A 17,655-nucleotide genomic window follows, 5' to 3' on the forward strand; every position below is an offset into this window, starting at 1 on the left:
AACTTTTTAAGGGTCATAGTAGATAAGCAGAAGAGTCCCAATTCTCAGAATTGACTAAAGAGGTGAGCGTAAATGAAAAATGTTCTTGAATTTCAAATAACTTTACAAAGTTTTATGAATTTAAAACACTGTTTATTTATTTATTTTTTAAAGATTTTATTTATTTATTTGACAGAGAGAGACACAGCGAGAGAGGGAACACAAGCAGGGGAGTGGGAGAGGGAGAAGCAGGCTCCCCGCAGAGCAGGGAGCCCGATGCGGGGCTCGATCCCAGGACCATGGGATCATGACCTGAGCTGAAGGCAGTCGCCCAACCAACTGAGCCACCCAGACGCCCAAAACATTGTTTATTTTTATTCCTTTTCCTTTTAGAGAGGGAGAGGGAGAGACAGAGAGAGAGAGAGAGGGAGGGAGAGAATTCCAAACAAGCCCCAGGCCCAGCATGGAGCCCAACATGGGATTCAATCCCACAACCCTGAGATCATGACCTGAGCTGAAATCGAGTCGGACGCTTAACTGACTGAGCCACCCAGGCGCCCCTGAATTTAAAACATTTTAAAAACATATGCTGCAATAAGAAATAAATTTTTAAAATTAAAAATAAAATGTAAAACAGCCTGGGCATTAGTGGCAATGGTAAAGACTTCTGGAAATTGGTAACTCCATAAAAGCAATGGCAAAATATTATTAAAATCAACTTTATAACTCTGAAATTAACCAGTCTTGCAACAATCCAAGGAACATTTATTTAAGAAAAATGGCTAGGGACGCCTGGGTGGCTCAGTTGGTTGAGCGACTGCCTTCAGCTCAGGTCATGATCCCGGGGTCCTGGGATCGAGTCCCACATCGGGTTCCCGGCTCAGCGGGGAGCCTGCTTCTCCCTCTGACCCTCTCCTCTCTCATGCTGTTTCTCTCTCGCTCGCTCTCTAATAAATAAATAAATAAATAAAATCTTAAAAAAAAAAAAGGCTAAATCTCAGTAAGAACAATAAGTTTTGTGATAGTTTACCCCATTCCCATCCCCTCTTCCCTTAGATCTGCTGGAGCCTAAAATATTAATAACCTTACAAACATAGTAACTACAAAAAATCAGCAGCCTCCTAACTGCTGGAGGGAACAGAATGTGTTCAAAACTGTCCCAAAAGCCTCATTCCAGAACCAAATCCAAGTCTGTCTGCCCGATAAACAGCAAAGGCAATCACTGAGATATTGAGTATTCAGCAAGGAAAGGGTTTATGCAAGAGGAGGCCAAATGAGGAGATAGGAGGACAAACCTCAAATCTGCCTCCCCAAAGGAGGAGAGTCAGGGGAATTTAAAGGCAAATGAAAAAGGTCTGGGTAAAAAGTTGCAGTTGTGGTTACCAGTCCCATTAACCCTTTGGTTACCAGTTTCAATCCCTAGAGAACTGTCATTATTTGACCTGGCTGGCAGTTCTCTAGAAAACCACATTCACAGGGCTTGTCTTTATTGGCCCGGACTTGGAGCTAGCTTAAATAATCAGCAGCAACTATTTAACATCACAGCTGCCTGAGGGATGATTACAGTTGGGGCAAATAAGAAGCTAAACAAAAACTTAAAAGGAAAAGCTGGGGAAGAAGATACCCTTAGGGAGCTTTGATATTTTTAATGTATTCCTAGCAATCTAGAGTGCCATACACATGGGTAGGGCTGTGCACATGCTTAAGAAAGAAGTGAGAAGGCCCTATTCTCTTACCCCTGGCTAACCTTCAGACTCTGGGCAAGAAGGAAACAAAAAGGTGAAGTAGAATCATGAACTGCCTGCTGGAGTGTTAAGGACATGCCTTCCCTCCCACCACGTGCACATGCACACAAAGCCTTTCAGAAAAAGCTGAGTGACTTATTGGTTCCAGGCCCTTAAGGAAATCTCTGTCCAATCATTAGCTGACCAACCAAGCGGAGACTTCCGTGGCCACATATGACAAAGAATACAGATTTCCTAAGAACTAGTTCAGGAAACTAGACAGGAGGAACAACAACAAATCCTGGCAGGGGAAGGAGGGGAGAAAAATCTTATTTCCAGAGTTGCATTATTTAGAGTGACCAGTTTTCAACAAAAAATTGTGAGACCTACAAAGCAAGAAAGCATGGGACCATATACAGGAAGAAAAAAAAAAAAAGCGGTCATCTGGGAAGTAAATTGGAATTACCAGAGAAAAACTTCAAATTGACTATTATAAATATATTCAAAGAACAAAAGGAAACCATGTCAAAGATCTAGAGTATGAGTTCTCATCAAATAGAGAACATCAATAAAGAGATCAAATTTAAAAAAGAAAATAGAAATTCTAGAAAAGTACAATAACGAAAATGAAAAATCCACCAGAAAGGCTCAAGGGCAGATTTACTAAGGAGATTGAGCCTGTGACTTAATTCGATCGACCGTCTTGGCAGACATGCTGCCGGCTTGGATTGGAGGGGACAGAGACAGGACTAAATGAAGGGACCCTGCCGGACTTCTAGGATTCTACAGGCAGAAAATGTACCAATAGAGCTATCCAATTGTGAACATGGGCTATCCTCCAAGAAAAGGGAAACATGACCCCGGGGTTGGCTCCTCCTCAGTTCCAGAGGGTGGGCCCACTGCCCAGGGCTGGAGGATTTGAAACCACCAGCCCAGGTTGAGCCTGAACAACAGACAGCATCGGCCAAACAAGATCATTATCAAACCTTAAAATCTGGTGGAATTTGCCCTGTGAGATTTTAGATTTGCTTGGGATTCATGACCCCTTTTTTCCTACTGATCTCTCCCTTTGGAATGGGAATGTCTATCCTAATGCCTGCCGGTCTTACTACTGAAGCAGTTATCTGATTTTGCAGCTTGACAGATGGAGAAGAATTCTGCCCCAAGACTCCAAGTCTCACTCACAACTGATTTGCGTGAGTTAGATGATGAAATGTGGGACCTTGAATTGACATTCAGATGAGATTCTGGACTTAGAGTTGATACTGGAATGATTAAGACATTGAGGATGTTGGGATGGTACGAATGTATTTTGTACATGAGAAAGATATGAATTTGGGTATGTCAGAGGACTGGTGTGAAAGACTGAATTGTGTCCACCACCAAATTCATATGTTGAAATCCTAACCTCCATTTCCTCAGAATGTGACCTTATTTGGAAATAGCCTCATTGTAGATGTAATTAGTTAAGAGGAGGTCAGACTGGAGTAGGATGGGCCCCTAATGCATTATGTCTGATGTCCTTATACAAAGGGGAAATTTGGATGTAGATGCACACATGCAAACCACATGAAGGTGAAGGCAGAGAACAATGTGATGTGTCTACAAGCCAAAAATGCCAAAGATTGCCAACAAAGCCCCAGAATCTAGGAGAGAAGCCTGGAACATGTCCTTCCCCATTACCTTCAGAAAGAACGAATCCTGCCAACACCGTGATTTTGGACTTCTAGCGTCCAGAACGGTGAGAAAATAAATGTCTATTGTTTAAGCCACTCAGTTTGTAGTGCTTTGCTATGGCAGCTAATTAAGAAACTAATACGGCAAACCAGTATTGATACAGGTCACCTTGCCCTCCTGTCCTTCCCTTCATTCTGCCATGTCATGGCCTATACCTTGAGTCCCAGAACCAACAACAGCAGCATGCCAGGCATTGCTCAGAAATAGATAATCAGTGTTTACCAGAACAAAGGCTGGATGAGCTGTTTTGCAAACTGACCTTTGTACATAAAGGACAGGATTCTTCAAAGGAGACACCCACCCATGGGGGTTTATAACAGAATCCAGAAATTCAGATCATGGCCAAAGGCGGCAGGGGTGGGGGTGGGGGGAAGGCTAGACTTAGCACAAGGAAACTGTTGGAGCAGGTCTTGGTGATGTGGTTGACTGAGCAATGACTCAGGGGAATTAGGCATCAGACACTGCCCTTTGGCTTGGACATTTGGTCCCCAAGCAGGTGTTTTTTAGTTTTCTCCAGGCCAGTGCCTAGAGTACATAAGGGCTGATGGAAAATTCTGGCCTCTTTCTTTCTGCTGGTTCATGGTGCTCCTGCCCCCGTTTCCTGGGATGGCTGCCAGTCACCCATAGCATCCTGTTCTTTGCTCCTGCCGTATCCCCAACACTTACAGACTTCCTGGTTTAGACTTCTCTTTCCATCTCCTGTGCTCCCCAGGGTGGTTTTGAACACATTTCCTGACTTCAACACCTGCATGAGTCCCCACTTGCAGGCTCTGTAGCTACTCCTTCTCCCAACTGACTTTTGGGATGCACCCTCCAGATCTTGCTTTCTCAGGCTTGATCTCGGGCTGGTGACTGCTACCCGAAGCAGATACCTAGAACTATGTACAGGACTGCTGTTGGCAGATTCTTGGGAAGGTCCTCAGGGATCAGGGCCATTGCTGACTAGAACTAATTGATGACGCCAGTGGTGGTGGTATTAGGGTCTGTTCCTGTGGTATACTGTGAGACCATGCAACTGCCATGATCTTCCCTGATTTGAAACACCCAGTGGTTTTTGGTATATTGGTCAAGATGCCTTTGTTAGGGCTTATCAAGAATTTTGCAGTACCCTATCAGTACCAGCCTATAAAGCTGTCCAGGAAGTGGTTTTAGTGGATTCAGGGTAGGTGGGGTGGGATGTGTCATTTGAATCAATAGAAGCACAGCACCCCTAAAAAGGGGCCCCTGATGCCACTAGTGTTTTTTCCACAAGGGCTAATCACCCTAAATCTTTAGTCATGCCCTTCTAGTGTCCATCAACTGCATGTCAGAGACCATATGAGCAAGATGAGCCCCCAGTTTGGCTCAGGCACAGAGTTTCTATGTCTGTTTCTTTACAGAGACATAATACAGAAAGAACAGATTTTGGATCTCTGGATAATTCACTTCCAAATCTAATCTACTGGATACTTAATAGTTCAGGAAGTAAATAGCAGTTTATCACTCCTACCCTTTCCATACCCAAGCTTTATTTTGTTCCAATCTTCCTTACATACCTGTGGCCTCTTCCACAGGACCAGTCTGTTTTGTGAATGTCTTCAGAATCTTAGCAAACGATCCTTTCTTGGCCAGCAGAGTGCTGTAGGATCCCTTCTCCAAGATGGTGCCATTCCCCAGAACCACGATCTCATCCACTTGGGGAAGAAAGTGAATGCTATGCGTCACCAAGAGTCGAGTCTGAAAAAACAACAGTAAGTTGTACCACTGCCTTCCCACTGTGAGATTCTCTGTCCACAACCATCCTTGGCTTGCTCTTGAAAAGGAAAGGAAGTAACCTCCTTGGGTTAGCTAACTTCTCCTATGGGTAGCTAACTTCCAATTACCCAGAATGTCTACCACTTTCCTTGGCTTGCTCTTAAAAAAAAAGAGAGAAAAAGAAAAACAGTCATCTTAATTCACTGTAGAGCTGAATGTAGCCCTGACCATTTGACCTCTTTTACTTCCTCTTTCCTTCCCAGTACCTCATCCTAACACCAGACCCTGTGTGTAAGATGAGACTCCTTCCCTTGTGGATCTATTCAGTTATTTTCCTGTAGTGACATCGAGGTTTGTCCTACACACATTCTTCCAGCTTCCTGGGAGCTTAGGAATGTCACTTGAGATCAAAGCCTATCAATATAACCGATGCATACAAACCTAATAACTAGCTAACTAACTTCCCCTTCAAATAACCAGCTAACCAACTGAACTAACAAGAGCTGCTCAGATTCTTTCAGCACATTAGAGAAACTGTAGGGGCATCAAACTTTGTCTTCAGCTCAGGCCCTCCCTGGTGTGGGAGACTTGGCATCCCTTGTATTCCTGTGTATTTTTTAACCACACCAACCGATGAAGAAGGGACTCCAGTCGGAGAAAGACAAAGGCTCATGGATCAGAAATGCGGTTCAGACAAGGGTCATGGGGTTGAAAGGGCCTCTGGAGAGATAACCCAAGCCACCGCCTCTGCTCTCTACTTCATAGCCCCACAGAGAGTAGATCCCTCTTATCTGGAAGACCCAGGAAATGCTTACCCTCCCAGTCTCTGCTCAAAGCCAACTCTTCTGAGAGCCTTTCCTGAGTCCCCAGGTAAGACTTGGGTATCCCTCTGAAGCTTCTATTGTAGTTTGTATAGACTGCCATTAAAATAATTCTTGTATTACAATATTATTGTTTGCTTTTCTGTATATCTTCCCATTAGATTATATGTTTACTTGAGGGCAGGGACCAGACCTTTTCATCTGCGCACGCCCAGGCTTTGCAACAAATCAGGCACAGAGTGGTATACAGTTCATGAATGAATGGAGCCAAGAGGGCTTACGGACAGGAGCCAGAACCAGGACTAGCAGGGAAGGTGAGTTCCTGTTGACTCACTGATCCAAGAGAGGCAAAGGCCCTCAGAAGGACAGCAGCCCACCTATCCTTTAACTGGTAGTGAGCAAAAAATCTTGAAAGAAACAGGCCAAACACAGATGGAGTTTTAATGACCAGTGCTGAGGGAGATGTTCTTGACAGCCCTCATCCTACACTTGCTGTTGGTGAGCAACACATTCAAACCCTCAAGGGGCTCCGTCAGCCCACTGTGTCTGGACAAATGTGCTAACTGGCCCTTGGTAAGGAAAGCTTAGTCTTCACCTACCACCGGCTCTTGTGACTTGTTCTGCCTGCCTTATCTGTGCTGTCTCTCAGGAGCATTGTGAGAACCAACGAGGCAACGCTATCAAAGTGCTTAGCACCGGCCTGGGACATAATAAATACTCAAGAAATGTTAGCTTTTTTTTTTTTTTCTGTTCAAGTTGAGTCATCCCTTCCAGGCATAAGCATTCCTACGTCCTGCAAGGGATCCAGGGAAGTGCCTTCTTGGAGCGTAGCTCTAATACCTGCAGGATGACCTCTGTCCCACCAGTGAGGTGAGTTGTTGGGTCCTCTGGGAGGTTTTTGGACACCAACCAGGTGTCCAACAATTCAATTCAATTCTGACACTGACTTCCTGGAATTAGCACAAACCCCACAGCTTACGGGCTCAGTCCCATGAGACTGACCGGACTTCAGATGCCAGTTGTAAGTCTTGGGCCACCCATACTTCTGACCAACTAGCTATAAAGCCCCTTCCTCGTGAACAATTACTTGCTAGAATGGCTCATAAGATCTCCAGAACACACTTGACTTATGTTTGTCGGCTTGCCGTAAAGGATACAACTCAAGAAGAGTCAAATGGAAGAAATGCACAGGGCAACGTATGGGGGGTATGGGCCGCACCTGTGGGCCTTCCCTGCTCTCACCACCGGTGCCATCCTCTCAGCACCTTCACGCCGTCACCAATCCAGAAGCCCTCTGAATCTCATTGTTCACAAATTTTTATAACCCTGTCTTCAGCCCCTCTCTCCCTCCCCAGAGGTCTGTAGGTGGGCTGAAAGTTCTAACCTGCCCATCACCTGAGCTTTCTCTCCAACAGCCCTGTACTGAGGCTATCAAGGGGCCACATCCTAAGTCACTCTTTAGGCTTATGAACAAAAACCACTCCTCTATTACTCAGGAAATTCCAAGGGTTAGGAGGTCTGTACCAGGAACCAGGGACAAAGACCAAATATAGGTCTTATTATACAACAGGTCTCAAAGTGCCTTTTATCACAATTGATCATCCTAAGAGGCTCAATGTCAGAGCCACAGAATAAGGCTTAAATTAGCCAGTTCCAGCACAAGCCATGACCTCAAGATGGGAGGTTTCATGGGTCCTCTCCTGGGAGACCATGCCTCAGCAGCCTAGGAGGCAGGTAAATAAGGAAATTTGCTTCAGGATAGCAGCAGTCCTAGGAGATGCGTCTCCCCACCCCAAGGTCTTCTTTGCTTTAGTTTCTCACCTTGCCTTTCAATAGGCCCTTGGGACCTAAGATCTTATTGAAAATATGTTTTCCCACATGAGCATCCACGGCTGACAGGGGGTCATCCAGAACATAGATGTCTGAATTCTGATAGATAGCTCTGGCCAGGCTAATCCGTTGCTTCTGACCCCCACTGAGATTTATACCCTGAAGAAGAAAATAATTTCTATTAAGCACTACTCCATAGTTCAGCCTTCACAGAGACTATTTATTAAGGAGGGGAAAGGAAGAGATTTGCCTCAATAAGGTATCAAGGACTTTAAACTCTTACAAGTTCCTCTATATAAATAAATAACTTTGATTCAAATAAATTACTTCAGGCCCAATTATTAAATATATGTCCAAATTAGCATTTTCTAGTATATGATTTACTTATGATTTTTGTTTCCTGCCCCGTAGGAATATAGAGCTAGACCAGGGCAGATTTTCTCTATTTTACTCATGGATGTAACTCCGGCACTTAAAATAGTATGTGGCACATAGTAGGTCCTCAGTAAATGTATGTTGAGTTAATGAACAAAATCATTCTAGAGCCGTATCTTCATTAGTCTGCTAATATCTGAAGATCCATGTCCCCCAGAGACTGCTCCATTCATTGTTAGTGATAGGGAGGAAAGTTGAAAACACCCGAAATATGTTACCATTTTTGCTGTGACCACATAATGGATACAGTAGAGTCATTAAAAATCTATTTGTAAGAAAGGCATTCAATAACCTGAGAAAACCATTCACACTAAATTTCTAAGTGTGTGAAGGAGATTATCGGCACCTTTCTCTGGGCTTCACTCATATCCAGAGGTAGAGTCAGGACACCTAAGTTCTGGTCCTGCCTCTCTGCTCCTCCCCCTGTGAGGTCAGCCTTGGGCCAGGCACTGGTTAGTTAACCTCTCAGATCCTCATCAGCTTTCTTTTAGAGGACACAATTCCAGCTACAAAATTTTAAGTTTCAAATATTGTGTAAACTAGTGTTTTCTGGTATTTGTTCCAACCCGACTACCCAAACTGGCAAGCTCTTCTACTCCCATCCTCTTCACCATCCTCACTTTTTTGTCTTCGCTCTTTCTTCACCCTTTCAAGGTCCCTTGGGGTTCCAAGTACCTTCTCTCCAATCTCAGCCAGGTCTCCTCCAGGCAGCACTTCCAAGTCTTGGAGGAGGGCACAGGCTTCCAGAATCTGCTGGTATCTCTTTTCATCCAGCTCTGATCCAAAAAGGATGTTGTCCCTTATGGTGCCGTTCTGGATCCAGGATTGCTGGGGGACATAGGCTATGGTGCCCTAGATGGGAAGGATCAGAGCACATGACAGTTGTATCTCCAGAAAGGCAGGGTTGAAGGAGGGAGTGGCAGGATGGGGAGGAAAAAACAGAACTTAGATTTGAAAAAATGAATGCTAGGCTAACTGAGCATCTGATATTTATAAATGTGCTTGTATTTATTGCACCAAACAGGGAGAAAGATTCGATATCCTATTCACTTAACCTCCTGCCCTTTTTTATTTTTACTATCACTTTCTAGCCATGATCCTAAAAATTGGGGGATGAATGCACAAGCTGCTTCTAGAACAAGGTTTTAGTCAGACCCCAGTGAGTTTCCTAAGACCAACAGAGGGCTAACACTGACAGGGGAGATGTTATAGATGACATTTTTAGGAAGAACCAAGAGATTTGAATTAGGGTGCCAGGCTGATGCATGAAGCAGATCATATCCAAAGAGAGATGGAGCCTGACAAAGGCCTGTGTTTGAGAATGAGCTTATTTATAAGGTAGCAAGAAAAAGCTTCCTAATATACCTGAAACTAATGTAACATGGTGTGTCAACTATACTCAAACATTTTTTTGAAAAAGCTTCCCAAAAGAAGTTAGGAAACATGGGGCACCTGGTGGCTCAGTCGGTTAAACATCCGACTCGATTTCAGCTCAGGTCTTGATCTCAGGGTCATGAAATCAAGCCCTCCCCCACTTGCTCACATGCACTTTCTGTAAAATAAATAAATAAATCTTAAAAAAAAAAAAGGAGTTAGGAAATAGATTTTAATCTGTAGAGTCTGTTCTGCTATACTGCATGTTTATTTAATGTAAACTAGCTCATAAGTGATTGGTAATCAGGGAATAATGTCAGTATAGTGTGGAAGAAGCATTAGTTCTTAATTTTCTAAGCATGTCAGTGTCAAGCAGAGGGGCAAGCTTTCTCATAATTAAAAAGAAATGCTTAGCAATATACGAAGTTCTTAAGGAAAAAAGCTAAAAAATCTATTGACACGCCTTTTTTTTTTTTTTTTGATGCAAGTAGTGTCTGGTTAAATGATTCCAAGTACTTATAATTTCCCCTAAATTTAACTCTCTAGGGAAGCAGAGAGTGCTAATAAAGATACTATGAAAAGATTTATTCTCTGTTAAAAAAAAATTGATGAAGATGTCTACACCCTCTATCAAATTTCTGTATTGGAATCAAGTGCCCTCAAAGACCAAGCTCTCAAAGGAGGAGGAAGGTGGCCCAGGACTAACTGTGATGCGAGTGTGATTTACAGTGCTGCTGTTTTAATTGTTGTTATTGTTATTGGTTTTGTTGGTACCTAGGTTACAAAATTATGGTTTTTTTTAAAGGTTTTATTTATTTATGAGAGAGAGCACATGAGCAGAGGGAGGAGCAGTGGGAGGAGCAGAGGGAGGAGCAGTGGGAGGAGCAGTGGGAGGAACAGACTCCCTACTGAGCAGGGAGCCCAACTTGGGGCTTGATCCTGGGACTCTGGGACCATGACCTGAGCTGAAGGCAGACGCTTACCCGACTGTGCCACCCAGGCACCCTGAAAGTAATGTAAGTTTTTAATGACACTTTAGAAACATAGATAAAGCAGAATTGCCTAAGATTATTTATTTGACAGAGAGAGAGCACAAGCAGGGGGAGCTGCAGGCAGAGGCAGAGGGAGAAGCAGGCTTCCCACCGAGCAGGGAGCCGGACGTGGGGCTTGATCCCAGGACCCCAGGATCAGGACCTGAGCCGAAGGCAGACGCTTAACCAACTGAGCCACCCAGGTGCCTCTACTTTGAAGGAAGAGAGCTCTATATAAGTTTTCAAACTGAAGTATACATATGGGAATCACCTGTGAACCTCATTAAAAATGCAGATTTTTAGAATCTACTCCAGAGTCTGAGTCTATGTGTGGAGTGGGGCAAGAATCTACAGTTTACAAGTCTAACAAATGTCTCTAAGACCGCACCTACAGCAAAACAACAACAGTGGTTATCAGATTCTCCTCCTCAGAGCATTTTCCCAAACAAGAAAGCAGCACTAAGTGGCCCACATTTGAATGTCAGAACTCTTCTTGGCATCCTCTCTCACCTTGATGGTGATGTGCCCATGGACATTTTCCATTTCTCCCAGCATGGCTGACATCAAGGAGGACTTCCCAGAGCCCACAGTGCCTACCACAGCCACCAATTGGCCTGGCATAATGTCCAGGTTCACACTGAAAAAGAAGAGTATTTGAAGGAGATGAGGAGACTTATTCAAGGGTAGTTCAGGCCACTTCTCAGACTATCCATGGGAAGTCTGGTATTAGGAAATTTTCCCTCAAGATTGGAAAATTTGTCTTGTATATAAAAGACTCTGAAGTGTTTAATACTTTTTTTTTAAGCTCTAAAGTGCTAGAGAGTAAATCCTAACTTACCAACTATATAAGCTGTTTGTACCATTGTAGCTTTCAACTGGAAAAATTCTCTTAGCACCAACATGGTATCATTGAACAAGACCTTAATGGGAGTCTGGAGACCGGGGTTCGAGTCTCAACTCTGCTACTGCTAAGCTGTATGATCTTGGAAAGTCACTTCCTCTGGACTCTCATTTATGAGCTAATGGGGTTGGAATAGATCCGTGTTTCCCAAACTTGGCTATTCCATGAGAATAGCCATTCAGTGGGACACCTGCTGAAGGCACAGATTCCCTGCCCTGTCCCCTGGAGACCTGGCTATGTCTGGCTGGGGAAGGGCACACACTGGGCGGGACTCCTAGAAACTCTGTGCCCACCCTATTTTTGAGTCCCTAGAATATTTGGAACATCAGGAACTTCTTCACAATCTTTCTGAACCTGCCCATTGCTAGTATAAGTCTAAAAGAAGTTCAGCTCAAAGTGGGAGCTCTGTCCAGTCTTCTCTCTGCAAAGGGAGGCTTTCAGGTTGGGAGGGTTCAGAGGAGGGGCTCCTGGCCTGATGCCTCCTGGGGCAGGTTCCAGAATCCATATCAAAGCCTGTAGGAGGAATAAGAGAGAAGTGTGGCAAGTCCTAAGTGTAACAGGGAGAAGATAAGGTATGCTGATCTTTTGGGTTGGGAAGAAAGATCTGGCCTGCACAAGCTTCCTGGGGTATCATGTGCGCTATGTTCAGTGGAGTTGGGCGTATGCTATGTATCTCACCCTGTATATACTATGTTTTCTCCTATCCAGACATCCCTATGATAAAGTTAAATTTATAAATTAGGCCCAGTAAGAGATTAACAATAACTAATAAGATGGAACAATTGGAACAATATACTGTCATAAAAGGTACGTGAATGTGGTCTTACTCTCTTGTGGTACTGCACTCACCCTTCTGATGATGATGCAAGAGGAGACAATGTCTATGTGAAGAGCTGAAGGGAGGTGAATAACATAGGCATTGTGACCTAGCGTTAGGCTACTACTGACCTTCTGACTGTTGGTCAGAAGGAGGATCACCTCCTTCCAGACCAAGGTTGACTGCAAGTAACCGAAACCACGGAGAACAAAAGTGTGGGTAAGGGAACTCCTGGGCAAGGAGCAGCATGGCAAGAAAGGGCTGGCTTAGGGCAAAGGAGGTGGGATGTGGAAATGGGTTATTTAGATGTCAAACCCCAGATCTCAAGTTGAATCTTAGAGGCAACTCCCATTGTTCATTTTGGGGAAAGAAGCCATATTCTTGATTACTATTCTTGAACGAATGAATAAACTGAAGTGGGTTTCAGATTCTTGTGTGTATCCTTTACCACACCAGAGCCCCAGGCCACTTGCCAGCGCTGCGCTCCCTCCATCCACAATCCAGAGCACGAAAGCTTCGTGGGCTCTTTTGCTGGAGGTGCACAGTCCCACAGGAAGATGGCTGGTGGCAGAGGCCGTGATGGGGAAAGAGGCTCCGGAGTTTTGCCGTCAGCTTGTCCCTCCAGGAGTTTAGCCTGCACTGATCTCTAACTGAATGTGGGCACATGGCCCATTTCCCATGTGCCCTATTATGTGGACTTCCCCAAGAACAGGACTGGCAAGGAGAATCCTGAAGAACAGCAGGATAGAAAGGAGGCAACTCACTCTCGGATGGTGGCTTCTGAGTCCTGGTCCCAAGTAAAGGAGGCCTCTGAGAACTGCACTGCTTTGTCTGTGGGGAAGAAGGCCCTCTCTTTTAGTCAGACAGACGTCCCCATGTGTCTGTCTGCCCCTTCTCAGCTCTCATGTGTCCCTCCTCACTTCCTTCCGCGGCTCCTGAGATCAGCTATCAGGTGCTGGCCCCTCCATTAACAGGAGGCAAAGGAAAGCTCCCAGGGTGAGACCAAAAGTGGCCTGCCAACAAAGGCCCTTTTGCTCAGATGTCCAAGCCTGTTAGGAACCCAGATTCCTGAGTTGCAGACACTCTGGGTCCACTCTCGGGCGCTCTGTTGCCTAGTGTCCTAGTAAAAATTCCACCTCCAGATAGAAATCTGGCCACTCCCTGGACTCCAGACACACAGCTCGGTCCAGTTTGTGGCTGCCCCCAGTCCTCAGATCTTCAGAACCTGCGTATGTTCTTCCCTCCAGCCTACCTTCCCCAATTCACATGCTTGGCTCCATCCTGACTTTTGCTTTCTAGATCTTTTGTAGGACTTCCTGCTTATCCCCAGGGTAGCTGGCCCAGCTTTGTTTAGCAATCTGGCTGAGCATGCTGTTCTAAATGAAAACATCATTTAAGTAAAAACAGTAAGCTTATTATGCAAATGTCGGTTCAAGGTAAACCCTCTAGCTCTCCCTGTCAATCAGTTGGCTGCCACTAAGCCCCTGAATAGCAAAGTGCCAGCGCTGTGAAGAAGCTTGGGGAGCAACTTCAGAACTCTTACCAAAATTGCAGTCAAGGCGGCAAATGGCGGAGGGGTCCAAGTCATCCCCTCCCAGGTACTGTTCTAGCCGGTCTCTGGAAACGCTGGCCTAGAGCGGGAGGCAAAGGAGCCGAAGAGTAAAATATCCATCGGCAAACACAAGCAGGGAGAGGATTTTGACTTTGTCATCGGCCCTGGGTGTGGAAGCCGAGCGTCAACTTGCCGGGCTGCCCGCAGCTGATTCACCATATACCACAGCCAGCACCTCTGGACGCCCACCAACGACTCAGCCACCCTGCAGCCTCGGGGGGCAGAGGGCCATTAAGATGTTCTGTGTCAGCCCTTTAGAAAACTCGGGGCTCAACTCTGTTGCCATCTCTCCAGTCTTTGGACCCAGTTCCAGAAACTGTCTTCTGCCTTCTTCTAAGACAAAAGCCTAACTTCTGTCTGGTTTTGATAACTGGGCCCCTGGGGTGCTCTTCTGTAAATGACTGAGTCCATGCCTTGGGCTCATCCGGGGTCCTAACCGAGCCACGACTGGGACCCTTTATAGAGGAATTGGCCATGGCACCACAGTGACCTTACAAATGTCCACACGGGCCAGGTTTAAACTGCAGCTGACCTAAGCATTGGCAGAACACCCTGTGGTCTCCTGAAACAGGAGAACTTGGGAGGATTCCCGGAAGGACATTTCTCACTTGCCTCCCTATCCCCAGGGAGCCTGCCAGGAGACGGTTTCTCATTGCCACCTGGGTTCTAGCGAAGTCGCGGACTCTCTGCCCTGCCGCCTCCTCTGAGCACAGCTGCTGCGTGGGTCAGCGCCTCAGACAGGAGCGCCCCACTGCCCGTGGTGCGTGGTCAGCTGGCCCCTTTCGTGTCAGGGTCAAACTGTGAGACAGGGAATGCGGGGAGCGGACACCTCTGCTGATCGTGCTTTTGCGATCTACGTGAGAAACTATCTGAATCTAAAATGAGCCTGCTGTTTCTTCATCAGCCAAACTGGTAGGCCTTTCTTAACACCCTCCAGGACAGGGAGGTCTTAAACTCATCATTCGTACGGCCTGAGCGGTCTGAAGGCAGCCAGCCCTGGGGTCGATGCACATCGCCACACTCCATCTTCCTGGCCCCCTCACTCTGGTCTGCCACCTGCCCCGTGAACATCCTCCTGAGGTCTGGTACCTGGTCCATCTCACTGACTGTGCTCATTTTTCAGGACCCCATCCGAGGCCTCCTGAACTCCAAACTCAGTTTCTGACAGCTTGAAGCTCAAGAACTGCATTTGGTTTTACCACCACATGGCTTCATGCAGAGAGAATATTTTCTTCCCCTTCGTGCCATATTTCCTGAATTCTGTATAAATACCCCAAAGCCTTGGATAAATGTGGGGGAAACTGGGCTGGGAAAACGGCTTAGGAATGTTCCAGGTATCAGGGCTTGTCATCATCCTCTCACTAAATGCTTTCACAACTGTTGTCTCCCTGTGAGGTAGAGATTGGTATGATTATCCCCATTTTATACTCAGATAAACTAGGGCTCAGACAGCTTGTGATTTTAATAAGATCAAACTTGGTCTCCAGAGACCAAACATCTCTCTAATTGAAAGTTCACCCACAGAAGCTAGAAGTGAGCTATGATAGGCCAGTCATTTTGGAATGCAAGGCTTTTAACCATAGATAATCAGTTAGCGGTGAGAGATCCTACCCACCTGGAGAATGGAGGAGATTACCATGGGAAACATGCTCAGGGGAAAGCGCAGGATATTGAAGAGGGTGATGGAGGTGAAGGCCTTTTCTGCATCCAAAACATTATTGCTATCCACCAGAGCGTAAACTGAAAATGTGATCACAGACACCTGGAAAAGCAAGGTTATGAGGAATTCGTTCCTAAACAGGTTCAAGCAGCCTTATGCTTTCTCAGGAACAAAGTATATCAGAGTTGAAGGAGCCTTAGGGACGATTATCCCAACCTTCTTGTGTTACAGATGAGAAAACTGAGCCCAGAGAAGAGAAAATATCTTGCCTGGGGTCACAAGGTCGATTAACAGTATTGCTGGGACCATAGTTTGGGTCTCCCAGCTCCTATTTTGGTGTTCCTGCCCGCTCTAGGCCCACACAGCCTCCTCAAGAAGAGAAGATCCTCTCCTCTGCAAACCTTTGCTGGATACCACATTCATGTGGACCATCCTGGAGACTTGCTCTGGGCTGCCAGGGCACCAACCTGTACAGCAGGGTGAAACTAGAGCTGGGGCATAAGGTAGGAGTAGCAGCTTCAGGAAGTTGAGGAGGGGGCAGAGCTCCCTGGATCTCAGGGTTAGGCCTACAGGCACTGGGCAGTCAGTCTATCAAGAACAGACCTTCCTCTTCAGGAAGCCCACCCGACCCATTGATTCCTGTTACTCACCAGGACTGGAGTTAAGTATAAGAGAAACACGATTACAGACTGCATCTGCCCAAAAGTCAGCAGGTTCTTGAGTTCTTTCTTCCGAAGTTCGTGAACTTGGTTCTTGAATGAAGGTTCCCAAGCAAAATATTTCAGGATCTAATAGGATAGAAAACAGCACAGCTCACACTGTTGTCCCACAAGGACACCAGGGAGGTCTCCTCCACCCAGGTTTTAGGCTATGTTCTCCAAACTGGGGGAGGGAGGGTAGAAATCCAGATTATAAAGTATGATTATAGAAAGGTAGGTTGCATTTGTTGACAACCTGCTATGTACACAAACGGTTTATACACATTATCTTACTCAATCCTTGTAACAACCTTGGTGTGATCAATTGTCCCAGTTTGCGTGGGTCTAAGGGGTTGCTCAGGACGTGGGGGCTCTCAGAGTGCTAAGCCCAGAAAGTTCTGGGCAAACCAGGGAGAGTCCCCTACTTTTGTAGAATTATTGTATCAGTTTTAGTGATAAGGAAACAGGCTGAAGAAGCTAGTTAACTTGCTCAAAGTTACCAAGCTAGCAAGTGTTAGAGCTGAGACTCCAAGCCAGGGCTAGCTTTTCATTTTACTACATTTAGCAGAAAGGCATATCAGAGAAAGATCAGGGAGTTAAAAGAGGCCTCTGCATCACAACACGTGTGGGGATGAGCACTGGGTATTATATGCAACAATGGACGGTTGAAGACTACATCAAAAACTAATGATGTATTATATGTCAAACATAATAATAAAAAAGAGGCCTCTGTTTCATTTTCAAAAAGTTTAGGGTAATGCTTAAATCCTTAAATTCAAAACAACACAAATATTAAAAAGTAACTTCTTGGTGACCTTTGCAGGAGGAAATGCACTATTTTGAAAACTGGCCAATGGAGGGAAAGAAGTAAGCATTTATCCTGCCTATCCTGTACAGACTTTATTTTAGGGCAACCAACTAGGTGATTAAGATACTTCTTCATTATAGAATTCCAGCTTATCAATGCCAAAGGAATAATAGAATTAAAATTTCACTCTTTTGCAACTCCTAGTAATAGATCAAGGCAACCAACTTTTTCATGACCGTTTTCAACCTTGGCTGCATATTAGAATCTCTTGGGGAGCTTTAGAAATATATATATGCCTAGGCCTCAACCCCAGAGAGTCTAATTTAAATGGTTTGAATTAGGGCCCAAGCCTCAGTGGGTTTTACAAACTTCCCAGGGGGTCAAAATGTGCTGCCCAGGGCCATAAATGACCGCTCTAGGTGAAAGAATGGCAGGAAGCCTAATAAGGGGTCAATCAGGCTGACCACACCTGGACCCCCTGCAGAGTACCACCT

The 17,655-nt window shown here is 45.4% G+C and overlaps 1 protein-coding gene and 1 long non-coding RNA gene across 3 annotated transcripts in view; one reads left to right on the forward strand and one right to left on the reverse strand.

The window, feature by feature from the left end:
• Positions 1-17,655, reverse strand: part of ABCC2 (ATP binding cassette subfamily C member 2) — a 60,811-nt gene that overhangs the window by 14,417 nt on the left and 28,739 nt on the right. The window contains exons 13-20 of one of the 2 annotated variants that reach the window (XM_081823651.1): positions 16,306-16,443; positions 15,611-15,757; positions 13,927-14,014; positions 13,148-13,214; positions 11,176-11,302; positions 8,936-9,112; positions 7,817-7,984; positions 4,976-5,156 (exon numbers count right to left, since the gene is read on the reverse strand). In XM_081823651.1, coding sequence (XP_081679777.1) covers positions 4,976-5,156; positions 7,817-7,984; positions 8,936-9,112; positions 11,176-11,302; positions 13,148-13,214; positions 13,927-14,014; positions 15,611-15,757; positions 16,306-16,443 — 1,093 coding nt within the window. The remainder of the gene's footprint in view (positions 1-4,975; positions 5,157-7,816; positions 7,985-8,935; positions 9,113-11,175; positions 11,303-13,147; positions 13,215-13,926; positions 14,015-15,610; positions 15,758-16,305; positions 16,444-17,655) is intronic. The other variant, XM_081823652.1, reaches the window with a different exon arrangement.
• Positions 344-5,226, forward strand: LOC145722158 (uncharacterized). The gene is made up of 3 exons (XR_014146217.1): positions 344-760; positions 969-3,444; positions 5,055-5,226. It is a non-coding gene; the product is annotated as an uncharacterized LOC145722158 (long non-coding RNA).

This window comes from Leptonychotes weddellii, chromosome 6 (genome assembly GCF_054177405.1).
Source record: "Leptonychotes weddellii isolate Sample4059 chromosome 6, ASM5417740v2, whole genome shotgun sequence".
NCBI lineage: Eukaryota > Metazoa > Chordata > Mammalia > Carnivora > Phocidae > Leptonychotes > Leptonychotes weddellii.